This window comes from Nannobrachium achirus (genome assembly GCF_963921795.1).
Source record: "Nannobrachium achirus genome assembly, chromosome: 7".
Lineage (NCBI taxonomy): Eukaryota > Metazoa > Chordata > Actinopteri > Myctophiformes > Myctophidae > Nannobrachium > Nannobrachium achirus.
In genome coordinates, this window is record NC_137816.1 from 55021726 (window position 1) to 55041010 (window position 19285).

The following is a 19285-nucleotide window of genomic DNA, read 5'->3' on the forward strand; positions in this document are numbered from 1 at the left end:
AAAATAAGATGTGAAATTCCACACACAGAATAGGGCCTATTCACATTTTAGACCAGCTGTTGCACAGTATTATACATATTTATAAATAAGCTGTTGATATCAAGAGTTTTACACAGTATGAAAAGAAAATCCCAGAAAGTCCTCACAGGTCCCAGCATGGCTCTCGGTATGTAGCCTTGATACAAGACTGTCATGACCAATGATGACCGTCTTGATCCAAGGCTATAGGCTCTCTGTTGCTTTTGCATTAAGTTCATTCATGGCCACTCCACTGTTAAGGACTCAAAATCCAAATGGTCGACTTCAGTCTTATCCTTTTCAGTATCTAGTAAATGAAAATGAACAAAGCACTGTTTAGACATGGCACAACACATTTTATTTAAGCCTATATCATTTGTAGGCCTATAATAACCAGCCGATTAAAAAACGTTGGGTAATTTAGCCTATTACAGATACACACAACAAGTCGGCTATATTTGTGATTTGTGGTTTTCAACTAGTGGTTCTGGGGACCGCCAGTGGTCCTTCAGGGGGTTCCAGGTGATCCCCAGCTAAATGATGAAGAGTTGGTAACCAAATGGGCCCTTATAGATCTTTAACTAGAGTGTAAAATTAAACCAAATGGACATTTCATTCTACACTCCCAAGAGTTGAATTATTGTTTAACATCTGCATTGCACACAATTAGAGAATGTAAAAGAATTGTTATTATGATCAACGTTTTCCTGTTATCTCTCCTATGGTACCAACATCAATACAGCATGGAATTGTGTGGACACAATCTTATCCAAAGATATCAAAACAGTTTTGGGTCTGAGAGGCTAAATCTCATCAAACGGTGGTCCGTGGCTCAAAAGCCGAAAAAATGTACCTTGATATATGAAAAGAGCTGAAAACCACTGCTTTAGACCAGTGGTTCTCAACCTTTTCAGGCTGTGACCCCCAAAATAATCATACTTTAACTGGGACCTGGGACCTGGGACCCCCCCCCCCCCCCCCCCCCCCTCACCTTGACAAGCACTAAGAGTTGAGGCAATACATTTTGTACTACTGTATAACACGGTAATATATTGTGAAAATAGCAGATCTACATGCTCACGCCTTCACAATTTCTGCCTCTAATATTTGACAATTTGGCCATTGTTTAATTTGTCATTTTATAGGTATTAAAATTAAAAAGTCCTTAAATTGTCACTTTAGAAATGTGAATACCCTCTATACACTTAAGCGTTATGTTTGTTTACTGTTGAGAGAGAAAACAATGTTGCAAGTTAGGTTAATCATCTGGGGACCCCCCAAAATAATTTGGGGGGTCACAGGTTGAGAACCACTGCTTTAGACTATTTCACAACAACCTACCTGTGGATCCAGGTGGTGAAATCTATAATGTCGTGTTCCTCTGGGCTCCAGTGTTCATAGATCGCCCCCTCCTCCACAGAAGACGAACAGGTGGACTGGGGCGAACCCCTGGAGCCTGATGGAGACGGCACTCCGCCGCTCTGAAACCCCACGTTGCTCTCGTCCAGGAGCCGCTGTAGGGCTCGGATGTACTCCACGGCCGAGCGGAGGGTCTCCACCTTGCTGAGCTTCCCGTTGGCGGCTCCGTTGGGCACGTGTTGGCGCAGGGTCTGGAAGCCTGCGTTCACCTGCCGCACGCGGTTCCTCTCACGCTCGTTCCTGCGTGTCACTGACGCCACTGGCTGCTGCTGCTGCTGTCGAGGGGGGAACGGATGAAGGCCCGCCCCGATCTGGTGCTCTGGACTCTTTTTGCACGGCAGCGGCGACGCGGAGCGCTGTCCTTTCAGCACCACAGCTCTGGAGGACGGCTGGTGCGCTTTTGACCTGCAAAGCGCACCACGGCTTATTTCTCCTTGGGAAGCAGCCACGATGGAAGTCTGGCTTTCTGTTATCATCAGTAGCGTGCATTGCGCAAAATGTTGATTCAAAGTGTCGTTGGATGATGAAGCCATCTCCACATGATACATCACCTACTCTGTTGAAGTTTGAAAAGGCTTTCTATCTCTCTCAGTTCTAAAACTAAATAAATTAAGTAAAGCAGTGTTGATAGGGATTGAATGTCCAGCATGAGTCACTCCAGACGTGATGATAGTGGACCTAATGTGTCCGACTGATAGAAATAGCCTTCTTTTATAGAAGATTCCCCAGTCAGCCCTCCCCTCCCCGGCTCCCCGCCCAGCCGTTTGGCAGAGTCGCGGGCCAGACGCGTGTCCTCCGGCGTTCCAGAGGGGGATGAGGGGGGCCTCTCATTTCCATTTCAATAGAGGGCCCCCCGATAGCCAATTGGTTCGTTCAAATTACGCCAAAGAGTGTAACTATAAATGATGTAGCCTATAAACGTCTTTGAAGGGTTTTTTATTGTCTCAGATAGCCAACAAAGTTTTGACAAACCATAAGATTGAACAAGCTATATCTAACTGTTACAGACGCCGGGTGTTTGTATCCTGACAGGGCCCAAGAGCTCCAAGCAGGCAAATCAGAGCAACCATTCACATGGACAAAACCTTTCCCCAGAAGCTGTAGTGCTATTTGAACCCAGCAATCGAGCAGTAGCAGTTTTATTTGCACACATAGGCTATATTTACACTAACCACAAGTCATCCAATAATACAATACATCATGTCCTTGTCATTTTAGCTATGATGCATTTTTGCCGCAAATGCTTTTGCACCATAGTTTGGTATATTAATTGTATTTTAAAAACTTTATATTGCTTAATACTTTCTGTACTTTAACAGTCATGTCTCTGAAAAACATCAACTGTAAGTTTTAATGTCAGACAACCTAAATTAGTAGCTCAAAGTGACACAAAAACTAACCATTATTTATGAGAATGTGAAGAGTCTTCATTTCATGTTTAACCCATGACAAGATTCAAACAAGATGATACTAAAATGTATGCTTTTATAGTTGTTGAAGTATCCTTGACTTACAGTATTTGGTGAACATACAGCTTAGCTTTTATTGTATTGTTCTTTTTTTTCCTTTACTTTTTTCCCTGCATAGTACTGTGTTCTATCTGTCTGTCATTCAATGTTATATGAGTAAAACATTTACAATGTAAAATGTAAATAAGCCTCGGCTTTCCTGAGTGTATCCCTTTAGCTGACCTTGTACCAGTGAACTGTACTGTCATGAAACTGTACCTTTCAAACTTAAATAAAGTCAATTATCATGCATGTCAGTATGGCTGATATTGCAGTTCTCTCCAGTGAAGTTTTCACATTGGCTTGGACAAGCCAGGCACTGCAGTAAACAAACACAATAATTTGATTAGTTCAAAATACATGCGATTTTTTTCATGCTTTAAATACATTGATCAATCAATGAATAATAGACTTGATTTTGTTTACCTCAAGCAAAGCACTTACCCAGACCATATTCAAAAAGTTCACAAAAAGATACTGTAAATTTGGCATAAGGTGGCTGAAAATATATTTTAAGTGGTCAAAGCATTTGCGGAAAATATGCGTTATAGGGTCCAAAATGTATTTTAAAATGTATTATTTTAACAATTCTTTCTGTGAAATATATTTTTCAGTATTGAAAAATATAATATGTGTGGTGCTGTCCCAAAAACAAGGCTGAAGACCATGTTTCCGATCTCTTTTTACGTTTCCCTTCTGTTATGTTTCCCGAACTTTTTATTTTTTTACTTATAATTTTATCTTATTTTAGGCTACTACAGCACTTTGGTTCAAGACTGTTGTTTTAAATGTGCTCTATAAATAAAGTGGGTTGGATTGGGCATATTATTCAGAATACATGGGTACCAAAATATACCTTTATATACCTTTGGGGAAAATCAACTCTGTCCGTCTTGTGTGTCCCCCCTGGCAGACTAGTTTCTCCTCCTGGACACTGTTGGCAAAGCACAATGGACACAGAGATGGCATGTTGTTGACTAAGTGATAGGACAGGTGGACACAATACTGACCAACCGAAACAGCAAAATCCTGAGTGTTAATTTAACTCGGAGGGTAAAAAAAGGCCATTACAATCCACTTGTACATTCTCAGTAAATGAACTCAGGATTTTCTTTTTTTGGAGCTGTGTGGAACACAAGCTCCCTATACGTGGCCGTGTGTGTGGCCGTGTCTGTGTGTCTGTCTGTCTGTCTGTAGCCTACAGGACCTTTTGTGACCACACGAGGGCGCTGTTGTTCAGGCCAGGCCAGACACCCACACACACACACACACACACACACACACACACACACACACACACAGCTCCACTTCGAACAGAGGTTCGATTTTTTTTTTAACTAGAACTAAAACTGAAATAGAACTAACTAGAACTAAGTTCTAGAACTAACTAGAACTAAAACTGAAACCATCAGAGAGTAAACAACAATGAAATATCACAAACGTTTCTACTAGGGGTGTAACTATACATTTAATAGCAATACGGTACGCATCACGATACATGGTTGACGATACGATACATGGACATTATTGGTTCATTCGTGGTGATATGATACGATTCGATTCAATGACTTAAAATCAATATAGCAAAGAAATTAAATCTGTGTGAAATGTGTCAATAGTGCAGGTTTTTCAAGGGAATTATTTTTTATTATGGATATAAATAAGTAAACACTGTGATTCTCTAGCAAATGGACATTATATTTCAACACGTATGGACAAACCCGCACCTTGACATGAACACAGAGATAACACACATTTATCAATTGACCAAGAGTAGCTATATGGAAAGGAAAAGTCATTAGACCCCTCTTTTACATTTCCCTCTTAAAATTGCTAAAATGTACACAATCATAGGCCTACTTACAGGTCATATATGTCACTTTTGCTGAGATCCTGCCAGTCCCTCCAGGTGAAGTAGTGTTGACAGTGTGTCTCTGGACATGGGCTGTGGACCTGCTGTGTCAGGCCCGGCCACTGCCTTGACAACACAGACAGTTTGGACATCACTGCTAGGATCAGATCCCACGACTGACGGAACTCTGGAAAGAGAGAAAGAACACTTCTCTGTAGCCGTGTCGCACAACTTGCGACCCACACAGAAAATAATTAAACTGTACTTCACATTACGGTAATTACACATTTACTTGTCTTATATACTGTACATGTGTTATCATGTTAGATCTTCGATGTCACGAAGAAACTTTGTATGCCTAAAACTTTAATTGGTTAAATATTTCAAAATATTTAAAAAGCCACAGAAACATTTAAAATCTACAAGCTCCCATGGGGTGAGCAAGGAGATTGTTTACAGAAAAATATATTATAAATAATATATTTTAAGATGGTTACAAGGTTTTTGCCTGACACACTACACAGTATACATGTGACAAAACTGGGTATCAAATATGTCAGTCAAAATGTATACAGAAATATTGGAGGGGGAGACTACTAAAATGACTCCTCCTACCTTCTGAGGAGAGTCTGTTGTATGAGGCTAGGGGGGAGAATACATTTGGAATCATTGACACATACAGTATACTGTAGTTGTGTAGTATATCTGAATTTCTTGTCAGTATATCTAGGCCAGTTAGACAATCCTTACCATTGCTGTTCTCAGGTCTCTTGCAGCGTATCTCTATGAACGGATCTCCTTCTTTGCTCTTCTGTTTGAACAGAAGCAGCCTGTTTCCACAGCAGAGGAGACACTGGTCTCTGCCCACCCAGTGAGTCGGGTACAGGGAACAGGTCTTGATAATCAACCTAGTAATAATAGCACACATTATGAACATACAGTTGAAGACAAGTGATTAATGCAAACAGGATTGTACAGTAGGTCCCATGCTGAGTGAATGTCATACTTATTTATTTGACTGAAGATAGATATCATCACTGTTGGGCAGAAACCTCATATCTCAAGTTTCAAAAATATTATGTACTTTCTAAATTAACGCCCTACTTCATCATACAAGAGTGTTGCACAAAAGTAGTGAAAATAGCAGGCCTACAAGCACACAATGCCTTGTATTTTGTGCTTGTAGATCGTCTATTTTCACTAGTTTAAATCATTTTAAATTGATAAATACAAAACAAACAGTTTTGGACATACAAAGTTTCCACCCGAAAACATTAACAGTTAGTCATAATCAAAGTAAAGAGTAAACATTAGGTGCTTTTGGACACAGTACCTGTGGAAGAAGCCGTGAGGAATCTCAGGCAGGAAGTACATGTGGATGTTAAGGTCGTCCAGTCTGTCTTTGCCCCACATCTCACCCACAACGCTGTTGTCTTTCAGGTAGCTGGGGAAGAGACAGGCCCCGTCCGGGTCCCCATTCATCATCACACCGGCCACGTTCCGCCACGTCTCACCAGGGACGAACTCCGGGGCCTGGGGGTTGAGCGGGCTCCCCACGCTGGTCGGGAGGCAGATCTCAAAATGTTGCAACAGGTTGAGCAGCATGCCTTTAGGGATGGGACGAGATGAGAATGTCATGTCACGATTATTGTGACCAGAGAAATTGCCAAAGAAACCGCGATAATCAAAATATCCCCAACATCCATTATCCTGGGGCGGAACATTTGCCAAAAAATAGCAGATCTACAAGGTCAAAAGTGTTGCGTTTGCGACGCGTTGTGAGCTTGTAGATCGGCTACTTTTTGGCAAAGAGATTTGGTAGAGAGTGGTAAAAAAGACTGTATCAAGTACATTATTTCAAGGTGCGTTTTACCAATTATAAAGGGTTTAAATGGTACCGGATATGCAGCTCGGCAAATAAAAGGTGAATTGATCCCAGTGCATAAATCTCCACGATACGGTTATTGTTAGTGTTTTTACCATGATAAACGATATCAACGATGGGAGCAATATTGCAACAAAGCATTTGCTCGACGTTCCATTTGTTCGACGCGGGTGAATGTTAACCTAGTAAAATGCTAACCTGCCAACGCTGGTGAATGCTAACCTGGTGAATGTTAACCACTTTGCCTTAATCTAACCCAAACCTTAAACTCAGCAAAACTATGCCTAAACCTAACCCTAAAACCTAACCCTTAATCAAAAATAATGACACTTAGAAATAGCGAGAATTGCCCATCAACGATTAACATCCCATCCCTACATGCCTTCCTCCCTGCTGCTCCCCACCATCTCGTTCACCAGGTCCTGGTCATCGGGGACCAGGACCTCCATCTGCTGGCGGACCAGGATCCGTATGGCGGCGTTGTGCAGGGTGCCTCTGCTGCTCAGGTTGTCCACCCATGTGCGCTTCTGCTTGACCAGGATGCTCTCTGTCCTGAGTAGCTCTCTGGAGATCCCCTCCAGTTTATGCACAAGGTCATGTCTTACAATGGTCTGGACAGGAAGGAAGGAAGGAAGAAAGAAAGAAAGAAAGAAAGAAAGAAAGAAAGAAAGAAAATGGTGATACGGTGTCGTTTGTCAGACAATGAGTGCTTGGATCCAATGTACCAATACAGTTGTGATAAACAAAATGCTAGATTTACTGAGCAGACACTACTGTAAGTTAGTTACACAATTGTGTCACATTGTCTCACAAAAAGGATACACAATAAATAATGTGTAGTCTTTAGCAAAGCTGACACCGACCTTGAAGAGAGAGATGAGGAGAGACGGGCGAATGAATACTCGATCACTCAATGCATCACACTCTTCATACCAGACAATTATCCCAATCCGGTGGAGGTATCGCAGAAGAAACCGCAAGACACTGCGGAGGCTCTCGTGATCCAGGTTAACGTGGACCAAGATTAGATCATGTAGTTCCTCCAAGAGAACAATCCCTGTAATAGACAGATGAATAAAGAAGAATGGGGTTTAAATTAGCTGTTTCTGTGAAAGTAATACAATGTTCATGATCCAAAATAATAACTGTAGAGGCTTTGGTTTAGATAAAAGTTGACAAACCATGCCGAGGGATGAGATCTCTTGTAAGTAGTTTAGATATGGCTTGCTCCACTTGTTCATAACTTTTGGGTAATATCCTCTCAGCACATGGAAATATGTTCTCTGAGTGGATATACCTCAAAAGTTCACCTCTGAGCCTTGCAATATCATCAGCACTCGTGCAGTCAATTGTTATGAGATCCAAAACCTGTGCAGAATGTAAAGAGGAGAAGCCATGTATAGGCCTGTCACAATTATAACATAATCATCCAATCGCAACTATTTGACATACGGTAATCTCGATTATTTTGTCATAATCGTCTACATGTTGAAAAATGTTCATATTTTCAAACATCAAAAATAATGTAAATAGCAGATCTACAAGCTCACAACACATCGCGATGAGCTTGTAGATTGTATATTTCCACTATCAATGTTCTTTTTAAAGTATAAAGTTGTCAGATATGTCAGGCATTTCTTTGTACATTTAGGTTATGTGTCATATGTATCTGCCATGTGCAACTTCAAAGCCTACAAGCCAAACAGAAATGTAATTGTAAATGACAAAAACACAATTAAATCTTTAACCGCAATTAAGTGACAATTAATCGTCATGTAAAATGTCATAATCGTGACAGCCCTAGCCATATAAAACATGAATTTATGAATATAATATACTGAAAAGGCACAAGTCTTACAGGATCATTACCTGTAAGTTGTATTCCAAAAGGCAATCGAGCTCATTCATCTGGTCCGAGAAGAGAGAAGGGTTTTTGCTGTCCTCCAGATTCCTCTTCTGTTGTTTCAGAACCCCGCTCCTCTCTGCTAGCATGTTCTGGACCTTCTCCTCGATGTCTCTCTTCTTCCTGGTCACCTCCTCTTCGTGGTGACACTGGTCACAGTGGGTCCCCACCAGGAGGACCACTGAGCCTGGGACGCGCAGCTGGATGTTGTTTATCCAGAACCACACCTTTTCTTTGAAAGACATGTGATCGTGGATGCTGTAGCTGGTCGATTAAAAGAAAATGAAATATTAATGGAACTACTGAAACGATAATAATGAGCACACATCAAAATCACGCCTATGAAGTGACCAGTGCTATTTATGAGTTAATTTGAGTTAATTGAGTTAATTTAATTAAGTTGCAAAGCTTGGCCAATGTGACCCTGGGCGCACAACAAACTTTGGGCGCTTTGTGCAAAGATGTAGGCCTGATGTAGGCCAGATGTAGGCCCCCCTCCAACATCTGACAAAGCCAGATGTGGGAGCTTACATCCTTCCAGGAGCACCGCTCAAAGATACAGTATTAGTGGATGTACTGTACCGGTGAAGAGCATGATTGGAAAAGAATTATAATAATCACCACAGAGTCTATACCTGGATAAATCCACAGCGAGGATGACGAGGGCCCAGGGCGTGATGAAGACGTGGTGGGTCAGGTAGTACTCCTCCTGTCCCGCGAAGTCCCAGAACAGGAAGCGGACGTCCTGGGCGTACAGCTCGCTGATCTCGATGCCCTCTGTGCGGTCCTCCTCGGCCACCTCCACGGGCCGGCCCTGCTGCAGGCTGCGGCACAGCGTCGACTTCCCCGCCATGGAGGAGCCCAGGAACATGGTCTTGACCGTCCAGGTGCTCCGCGTGCTCGGGTTCTCCTCCATTTGGCTGAAGTAGCTCTGGATGTCCTGGACGCCCCCGAGACAGATCTCCTCCGGCGGGCACCTTAAAGGGTTCCCCGTGACCTTGAATGAATGAATAGTTTTTTCTTTAGCCTATTTAAAAAGGTATCAAAAAGGTATAGGCAGAAGCTTGATGCTTATTGACAACAAAAAGACAAGCAAAGAACAAAGAACAAAACAAAGACAAAACAAGAGACATGAAAAACAAACGCAATAACAAAAACTAAACAGAACATTGGTTCACATTAACAAGTTAATAGATCAATAGGTCCGTCATTCATTCCATTTGGTATTTTTCCAGAATAGCCTGTTTGAACCTTATTTTAAATTGCTTTACATTTATGCTATGCTTGGTGGTTTGGTTTCAGGCAAACCATTCCACAGCTTCACACCACTTCATGCACCTAGTGCTTTTAAGTTTAGCTCTCCTCTCAGCTCATACCTTGCACATGGTCAACTCACAGCCGTCGACCTGGAACAGTTGGGGCGGCAGCTCGGTCAGTTGATTCCTCTCGACAAGCAGCTCTTTTAGCTTTCGAAGACCCACCAGAGGCTGGAGGTCCTGGAGGCAGTTTTTCGACAGGCTGAGGTACGTGAGGCTAGCGCACTGGTTGATGTCCGGAGGTAGCTCGGTCAGGTGGTTTGTGCTCATTTTGAGGAACTGCAGCTTCCCCAGCTGAGGAAAGACCGCCTCCGGTATGGTCCTGATGCTGTTCTGGTTCATGTAGAGCCTCTCTAGGTTACGCAGCCGACAGATCTCCTGGGGGAACTCCACCATCTCGTTCCTGGAAAGGTTGAGCTCCGTCAGGTGGACCAGGGTGGACAGGCCGTTCACCTGTCTCAGCTTGTTCCTCTGGAGGTCGACTCGCCTGGCCTCCTGTCCCTGCGCTAAGAGCGACTGGGGAAGGGCTTTCAGCCTCCGCCCCGACAAGTCCCATTCCTTCTTACGGTTCCCTGTAAATAGTAAGACAAATCTATTGATTTACTGTATATATGTTCCCCATTTTCAACTGTTTTTATTTTATTTGTGACACTTGCTTTGGCAATGTAAACGTATGTTTTCTCATGCCAATAAAGCTCCTTTGAATTGAAATTGAATTGATTTAAAAACACAAAAGACTGTCAGTAAATCAACTGGATGAAACTGAACCGCTCCTTTCCTTCTGAGAATGTCCTTGTTTGGCTGATTGAAAATGCATGTTCTACTGGAGAGACAGGGGGACCTCTGTTACAGAATAGACACTCGGACGGAGACTGTGATTTTAGTCGTTATGCCAATTAATTCCTCTCCACACTCATTTCTGTGTTGTCACTGCTGTCGTATCCTATTGACTCACTGAGGAGCCCAGGGACATGCTGGGCCCCTGATTCAGCCCGGGAAAAAGAGTTGGAGAGGCCCTCATTGCGCGCTATAGAGAGAGATCTCTCTCTATAGCGCTGCTGCTACTCAAAGATTTGTGACAAAGTGACAAGCCAGTGGGCCAATTACATGAGTTATATTTCGTCGTTGTCGGGTGGAAACCTTGTATGTCCAAAACCGTTTGTTTTGTATTTATCATTTTAAAAATGATTTAAACTAGTGAAAACAGCAGATCTACAAGCACACAACGCCTCGCGGTGCGAGGCGTTGTGTGCTTGTAGATCAGCTGTTTTCACTACTTTTGTGCAAACAGTTTAATTTTTACTTTTGTGCAAACAGTTTAATTTTTTCCTAATGGCCGGCCTGGACCGGCCGGGAATAAACCGGCCGTTCGGGAGTTGTCCCGCTTTTCCCAATGGCCAGCACGTCCCTGGAGGAGCCCCCACCGGGAGGACATAAAATAACCTTCGTCCTACTCTGCCCGACAAACACTCCCCACTGACAGGTGCAATAACCAATATCATCCTCCCCCGAACACGGGCCAACTGTGTCCACCATAGTGGATTCGAACCTACAACCTTCATGGTGGTGAGCAGGGACTTTACCAGTGCGCCACCCGAGTAACGTTTTTGTTACTACTACTACAGATGTTGTCCAACCCTCACACAAAATCTCTGCAGTCATGTGATATTCCATTCTGATTGATTGGCTCCCAAAGCTTGTGTGCACAAAATGCCACACATCATGAATGCAGCACCCGATGGCTGGGAAACTTTCCAAAGCACATTATTTCCCAAGCCAAGGAAGGACCTCCATCCTTTTTTTTATTTTATTTTTTTCAAATCTCCTCCTCTCCTCCTCCTACTTCACATTTTGGCCCATGAATCTTGAACAATCAACATCTTTTTTTCCCCCTGGATTCCATGGATCATGAGCCATAATGCAATGTATAGTCCCTGTCTGTGCCATATTACATTTTCTGCCAAAGTAGGCTTTTAAAAAATATATATATATATATCTCGCTGCCATCTCTAGGGACATGTGATCACGATGTATGATTTTTTAGATCCCATTTCAATTGGCTATGTCTGCCTTTAAAAGTTTGTGGGCACTGGGTTGGTGGCAACCCGGCCTCTGAGGAGCACTTTTCTAGTTAAACATGTTTCAAACGTGAACATTTTACAGTAAATGCTTGAGAAGACATGCACTTCAAATTATCCAGAAATAAACTCTGAAAATGAACAGCTGGTCTCAATAGTAAGGGAATAGAATTTGCTCCAAGGCAGGCCAAAATAATTTTTAAAAACGTTCACTGAGATAGACTATCAGTTCTGATGAGCAACATTAACTGCATACGCATTACAAATGAAAAGGACGTGCTAAGAAAGAAAATACAAATTCAACACTGGCATCAAACATGTTATGGAACGATGGACAGGAATGTAATTGTCGAAAAACTATTTGCTAAGAAGATGGTCAAACTACCGTTAATAAACATTAACTGGATTGAATTTAAACCTCAAGCATACAGGTAACACCATTCTTGCATAAATAATAACGTACTGTATCTAACTGAGAATAATGTTTATTGCAGTAATTAGTACATTAAACATTAACTTCTACAGAAGGAACTGTTGACAATTCACTCTTTATAGTGACAGAGTAGAAAGCTCGCTAAGTTACTTACCATTTACATGAGCCATTGTCTGCCACTTGTCACTTCCTCATACTGTATACCATACCGGCTATCTACCCTGAAGATATTCATCCTGTTCCTGGTTTCTTTATGGGAGGAGTAAACAGCGGTTCATCAGAGTTAGTAACAGAGATATAAGCAACCCCCCTTGCACATGTTCATCTGCCCACTGAGAAACTATTACATTTGACTAGTGATACTGCATTATTATATACTGTACCATATTACTCACTCTTTCTCTCTCACACACGCACACGCGCGCACACGCACACGCACACGCACACGCACACACACACACACACACACACACACACACACACACACACAGTGTGTGCATGTGCGCAGCATACAGTCAGTGGTGTGCACACACAGGATACGTTTCCATTTCAATTCAGTTTTAATTTTAATGTGTGTACAAAATAATTTGACATGCCGTCAGAAACAATTTCTTAAGATAAAAGATGCACTGTTCACCTTGAGAGCTTCCTGTTACCACATGAAAGAAAGCATCATTTCCTTCCTCACAAAGCCAGGGTGCAGGGTGCAGTAACTACATTTTAGGACACATGTATTTATTAATTTACCCCAAAGGTCCAAATCAGTCTTCATGATTTTGGGGGTTAATCAATCAATTACTGTTACATAAATATAATATAAAATGTGTGCAATATCACATACCGGTACATAACAATAACCCATTTGGCTGGCTAATTTAAACACTAAAGCCTTTCTTTATAAGTAAACCTTTTTTGCATTTCTTAAGGGTTTGAGTAGTACATTAAAGATGTGTCCAGTTAGTTAGTAGCAGTCTCCACATGACATGCCCAGCAAAGTTTCATTTCCTCCTAATGCTGAGGAATAGTTTCACTTCTGTCACATGAGCTTTCCTCATAGCCTTGGCACAACAACCAGTTGACAGGTCCATCAACACATTGCTCCCACCCTGTGGTCATCTAAGACAACAGCAGCTACTGTGGTCTTCATCTCCCACTAGTAGATGCAGGGTCGTGAGACATTTCTAAAAGGGCCTTTTGGTGAAAATATTGAAAATAGCTTGGAGGTCGGTTATATTCGGTGCTTGATACCACACTGAACTAAGCATAATGAAGTCAATACTGGAGATGTGGTGTAGTAGGTCTACACCACATCTCCACACAGAGAGGGCAATTCTTCAAGTTCAGGAGAGTTTGGACAAGACAAATATCTTGAATGGTGCCTTCAGGTATGGCATGGAAAGAGGATATTTGTATTTATTTCACCATAGTAAAAACTGCATTCATGGTCTGGAGAGGGCACTTTTTACAGACGGATAAAAGGGCAGGGGCTGTAGCCCCCTTTGATGTGTGCACATGCCTGAGTAGATGTTGAGCATGGTCACTGTCAATAGTTCAAGCAGCAGTTGTCTTCCTTTGATGCCTGCTTACTTTTGGCACAGATCTACTTCAATCACTGACATCACCACGATTACTTTCATCCAGTTCCTCTGACTCAGAGCTTGATGTCTTCAAGAGGTATTTAGGAACATGCTGGGGGGAAAAAGAGAAAAAATAGAATATTGTAAAAGTACAGCTCACATATGGTCAATTATTGATTGTTATTATGTACAATAATGGAAAGAGAGGCTGAAAAACAGCCAAAAAGGGCATGCACATCCAAGGCCATGTAGGCTGGGTGCTGGACTAAAAACAGTGTACAATAAATAAGAAAAGAGTCTGCACACCAAATTCGCTGCTCCCACTTGAACTGTGGGAGCAGCAAATTTGGTGTGCGGACTCTTTTCTTATTTATTATGTACAATAAAGCATCATATTATAATTGTCCTGCTAATGCCCATCGTACGGACACAGTGACACAGTGACCACTAGAATCATTCATTCATGTAATCCAGTGGTTTTCAACCCTTTTCAAATCAAGATCCATTATTGATTTGTCATTTGAGCCACGGACCACTAATCGATGAGATTTAGCCTGACTTAGAATATTTGGTTATCGTTGGATAGGATTTTGTCCACAATTCCATGCTTTATTGATGTGGTGCCGATAGGAGAGATAACAGACAAGTAATAATTATTCTACATTCTCTAATTGTGTAGACTTCCTGTAAATTAAGTAATGCAGATGTTTACACAATAATTTAACTCTTGAGAGCGTAAAATGAAACCAAATGGACCTGTACGGGTCCATTTGGTTTCATTTTACGCTCTCAAGAGTTCTACAAGGGTCCATTTCACCATTTGGTTACCAGCTCTCCATCCATTAGCTGGGGACCACCTGGAACCCCCTCAAGGACCACTGATTGAAAACCACTGATGTACACTCCATCAGGCGTGCCATGTTGAACTGACCAGGGAGCTGCAGTGAGCAGGCGGGGTGAGGTTTCTGGCAGCTCTGTGCTGAATCCTTTGACTGTGGCGTGTTGCGGTGGAAGAGATGGCCTGACCCCTAGTGGACGAACGAAGGCGACTGGTGGGGGTGGTGGTGGTAGAGGCACCATCGTCTGTTTCAGCCAGAAGGTCTGTGAGCTCCGCCTCACTAACCTCCAGTTCCTCCTCTGTAAAGCAAATAGGAGGACAAACTATGAAGAATGGGCTCAACACAATCAGTAGCCTGGGATCCCTTCACATTTCGGGGTTTGATCTGGTCGGGAGCGGAAACCACTCTGTCAGGTTGTAGTTAGTCTCGCGTAGCCAGACAACTATTCCACAATCTCTGAATGCTATATAGAGTCTGGAACAGCAGCTCCCAAACGGCGAGTAATGGAAACGGGCATTACCATTCAAGAAAATATATTTTAAAATGTCATCGCGGAGGCAACCGTCTGGCCTCGCGAGACTAGGTTGTAGTCCTAGACGGACTACACTTTGGCCGGAACTAGCAAACCGGAAGCAGTTTTAACCCAAAACAATTCCCCGCGTATAGAGCTGCCAATATTCCTCAGAAATGAAATTCAAATATTGTTCTTAGAAATTGGCCAGAATATCGACTATATTTGAATATTAATATTAATATTATTATTATTATTTTACAGGGACAATGCTAAAAAGTATTTATCAAGTTATACAAGTTATAATTATTATTGGTTGTGGTAATAATATTTTAGCCCTGGGATTCTTAAATCCTGTGTTGAGTGTCACTCAAGGAGAAAAAGCAGCCAGTTTACAGTGCAGAGACACATAATTGCCTTCCTTTGATGCATTAACGAGCCATCAAATACTAAATAGCATCAGCTGGACACACACACACACACACACACACACACACACACACACACACACACACACACACACACACACACACACACACACACACACACACACACACACACACACACACACACACACACACACACACACACACACACACACACACCTTCCCTCTGCAGTGCTCTGAAAGTGACTGGAGTCTGTCTAATTTCTCTCCAAAAGCCCTTAATTGGCCTTGAATAACTGAAAATGATTAAGTTGATTACTATGATTATGGTAAGCTTACAATTCATATCACACTCAACAACATATCCGTAACTTTCACTAGCCCCCCCTCGTCAAATAAATAAATAAAATAAAATAAATAAATGAAAAGAAAATAATAATAATTTGAATATTAATTTTCATATTCGAATGTACATCTTTTTTTTTATATTCAAGGAATATTCGATATTCAAATATTAATTTGGCAGCCTTACTACCTAATAAACCCCTTGATGCGGCGTAGTTTTGCTTTTGAAAAATGTGTTTGGTATATGCATCTTTTAGTCCAACTCTGGCAAGACTACACTAGTTGACTAGGCTACTCGAGCATTTTAATAGGGATTGGGGAAACAAACAGGGGGAACCAAAACAAGACGCCGCTTCTTCTGCTTGTGGTTTCCACCTAGACTGGATCAAACAGCCCGTTGTAAACGAATACCAGGCTTTCCTCCAGGAAAGACTGGCGACGCGAGTTTACAAAATCAGTACAATCACAATGATAACACATTTAAAGCACAACTTTGTTTTTTTTACAACAAGGGTTCATGTTTTAGATTGTAATTAGAGAGAAAAAAATAAGATAAGTGTAAAAAAAAAGGGAAAAAAAGAATGTACTGCTTTGTATGATTTTAGCCATTTTTGCCATTTTGATTTCAGTGGGTGGGGGCACGCAGACAAGTGGTGCTAAATGTGTATTTTTAGACACAATAAGCCGGTGATTTCTTCATTACTATTTACAGTAACACTACTGGCCCCCATAAGTCACATCTGCCCATGAAAGATTGCGGTGCATCTTGAGAATGGGAAGCAGGAGGTACACAATGACTCTGCTATACACAGTAATGGCATCAATGGTAGCCCTTGAAGAAGAACACATACTGTACATGCATGACAGGCAGCATCTATGTATAGTTAACTGGGTAACCTGAGTGAGAAGGGCTGACTGCACACTCTGGACAAATCCAGTCCGTCTCAACGCCTGTATCCAGCAAGGAAGCCAAGCAATCCATGTGATACCTGTACACACACACACACACACACACACACACACACACACACACACACACACACACACACACACACACACACACACACACACACACAGTTATAATACTGGGATTATTACATGGACCAGAGGCCCTAAGTGTCCAAACGTTTTAAAATAGAATGAGGATAATTATTGATAAATGTAAATATATGTGCAATTACTGTAGATGCAACAATGCAGATCCATAAACCAATTAGTTTGACATAATCTGCTGTAGTCTCTATGAGGAACAACTCCCGCAATGCTTTCTAAATATGCACATATAATATTATGCCCCAGAGTATGCAAGCGATATATATTACCTAAGGGCTTCAACAGCTGAATTTCAGTTTCTCAATTTGTTCGGTGTGCTTTTAGACCCTCTGCTATGCATCACTCTCTTTTATATACGTATGTGTGTGACTGTGAAGAACTCGCTTCATTTAGCAGCATCATGAGCTAGCAGGGGTCATCGCCATGCTGGCTTGTGGTGGATATTTCAATTTTCCTACGGACATACAAAATGAGTACACATAAAGAGCTAGCCCTAAATGACCATTACAGGTCTGTAACTCAGAATGTACAAATGGAACCAAAATGGACCCCTTATGGGAACGTTACGGGTTCATTTGGTTCCATTTGTACACTCTTATGGGGGACCACTAGTACTAGTGGACTCCTAATGTGTCATACATAGAGTCATAGTAAATCAGTGTCATACATATTCTGAAGAAAACCTGAAGACTTGACGTTCAGTAATTGGGATTTAAGATCACAATAAGAACATTATAATGGTGTGTAAAAACAAAATCAAAAAATTGCCACGGATAACTCTTTGCCATGGACATATTTGTTCGTGTACGGATATATTGATGGCCCCTGTGAGCTAACCTTACCAGGAATCACAGCGTGTGCACAACAGTAGCCGGTTCCTGCGGTCGCTGCGTCCACACTCTTCACAGACGCCTCCGTCCACCTCTTCATCTTCAGTAACAACTTCACTCCTATTCTTCACTGCAAACTTCATAGAACAAAAGGGCACTTTACCCACAGATTAAGTACATCTCTTCAAGAGCCTAATTTCAACGTACTCTGGGGCAACACTTTTTTACAAAGACAAACAGTGATGCAAATCGTATATTACGCGCATATTTGTGATATTCCATGTCCTCAGTAATCAAGGGAATAATAAAATGTTAACTCCTCCTATGCGATCTTCATCTTAACTCATTTAGTGCCCCTGAAATTAACGGATTATAAAGTCCACGATGCCACCTTCAGGCTGGCATCACCACCGTTATCTTATTTTGAAGGCCAGAAGTCCACACGCGAATCACTTCCGGTCTGACGTCATCGGATCGTGCGCTGGAACCGTTCCGTGTCCACGTGGAGTTGTGTAATGGCCGACCGGGAGCTTTTATAACTGTGTAACATAAGCGAGCATCTTCCTCCATCCTAGCTTCTAAAGTGTAGTTTTGAGATAATGGACATTAAAGATGAGATCCCCCATCCACCTCAATGTTATGGATGGGACTATTTTGTGCTCGTGGAGCCGTGATGATGCGAAATCAGCGACGGATTTCGTCTCCGGACCGCCGGCCATTCTTCTCGGTAATGTACTCGCCGTTACAGTAATAGATTACTTTTCCCGAGATATCCCGTGAATGGCACTACTGTAATAGATTACATTTCGCGAGACATCTCGCGAATGGCACTAGATGAGTTAAAATGTGTGACCAATCATTAAAGTTCACCTTTTTTTGAATGTCTCCTCCAGGCTGGGATCTCTGTTGGATGACGGTGAAGCTGATCCGATCAACCGGGCAAGAGTCTGTGGTCTGAAACCCATTAAGAACAACAGCGCATACATTTTTCAATTCACATATTTGGTAATTATCTGAGAACAGGGGCGTCACAAGGGGTAGGAAAGTGGGACTGAGTTACCAGGGCCCTAGTAACTTTATCTATTGAAAAATAGCAGATATACAAGCTCACAGCGCGGCACTGAGTGCCACGCTGCGAGCTTGTAGATCTGCTATTTTTGAAAAGTTGTGAAAATGTGTGAAAGTCTTTGAATATATGTATTTCTAACTTTCTAACATTTCTAACTCAAATTTTGCTTCTGGGGGGGTCCCTGGAACTAAATATTTTGAGATCGGGGTCCGTGGCCAAATACATATCATCTTGGAGGTCCTTGACATAGGTTTCTTGCACAC

At 42.1% G+C, this 19285-nt stretch overlaps 1 protein-coding gene across 1 annotated transcript; it reads right to left on the bottom strand.

Annotated features, from left to right (window-relative positions):
- Nucleotides 1-662: 662 nt before the first annotated feature.
- On the bottom strand, nucleotides 663-18053 carry LOC308288855 (leucine-rich repeat serine/threonine-protein kinase 2; the record flags this gene model as incomplete). Its single annotated transcript, XM_080730331.1, has 15 exons — nucleotides 663-669; nucleotides 1360-1834; nucleotides 3812-3879; nucleotides 4810-4984; nucleotides 5548-5705; nucleotides 6131-6404; nucleotides 7065-7293; nucleotides 7546-7739; nucleotides 7993-8050; nucleotides 8552-8849; nucleotides 9221-9582; nucleotides 9962-10473; nucleotides 14044-14101; nucleotides 14921-15126; nucleotides 17966-18053. The coding sequence occupies 15 exons, from the start codon at nucleotides 18051-18053 to the stop codon at nucleotides 663-665; spliced, it is 3162 nt and encodes a 1053-aa protein (XP_080586457.1).
- Between the last annotated feature and the right edge of the window lie 1232 nt (nucleotides 18054-19285).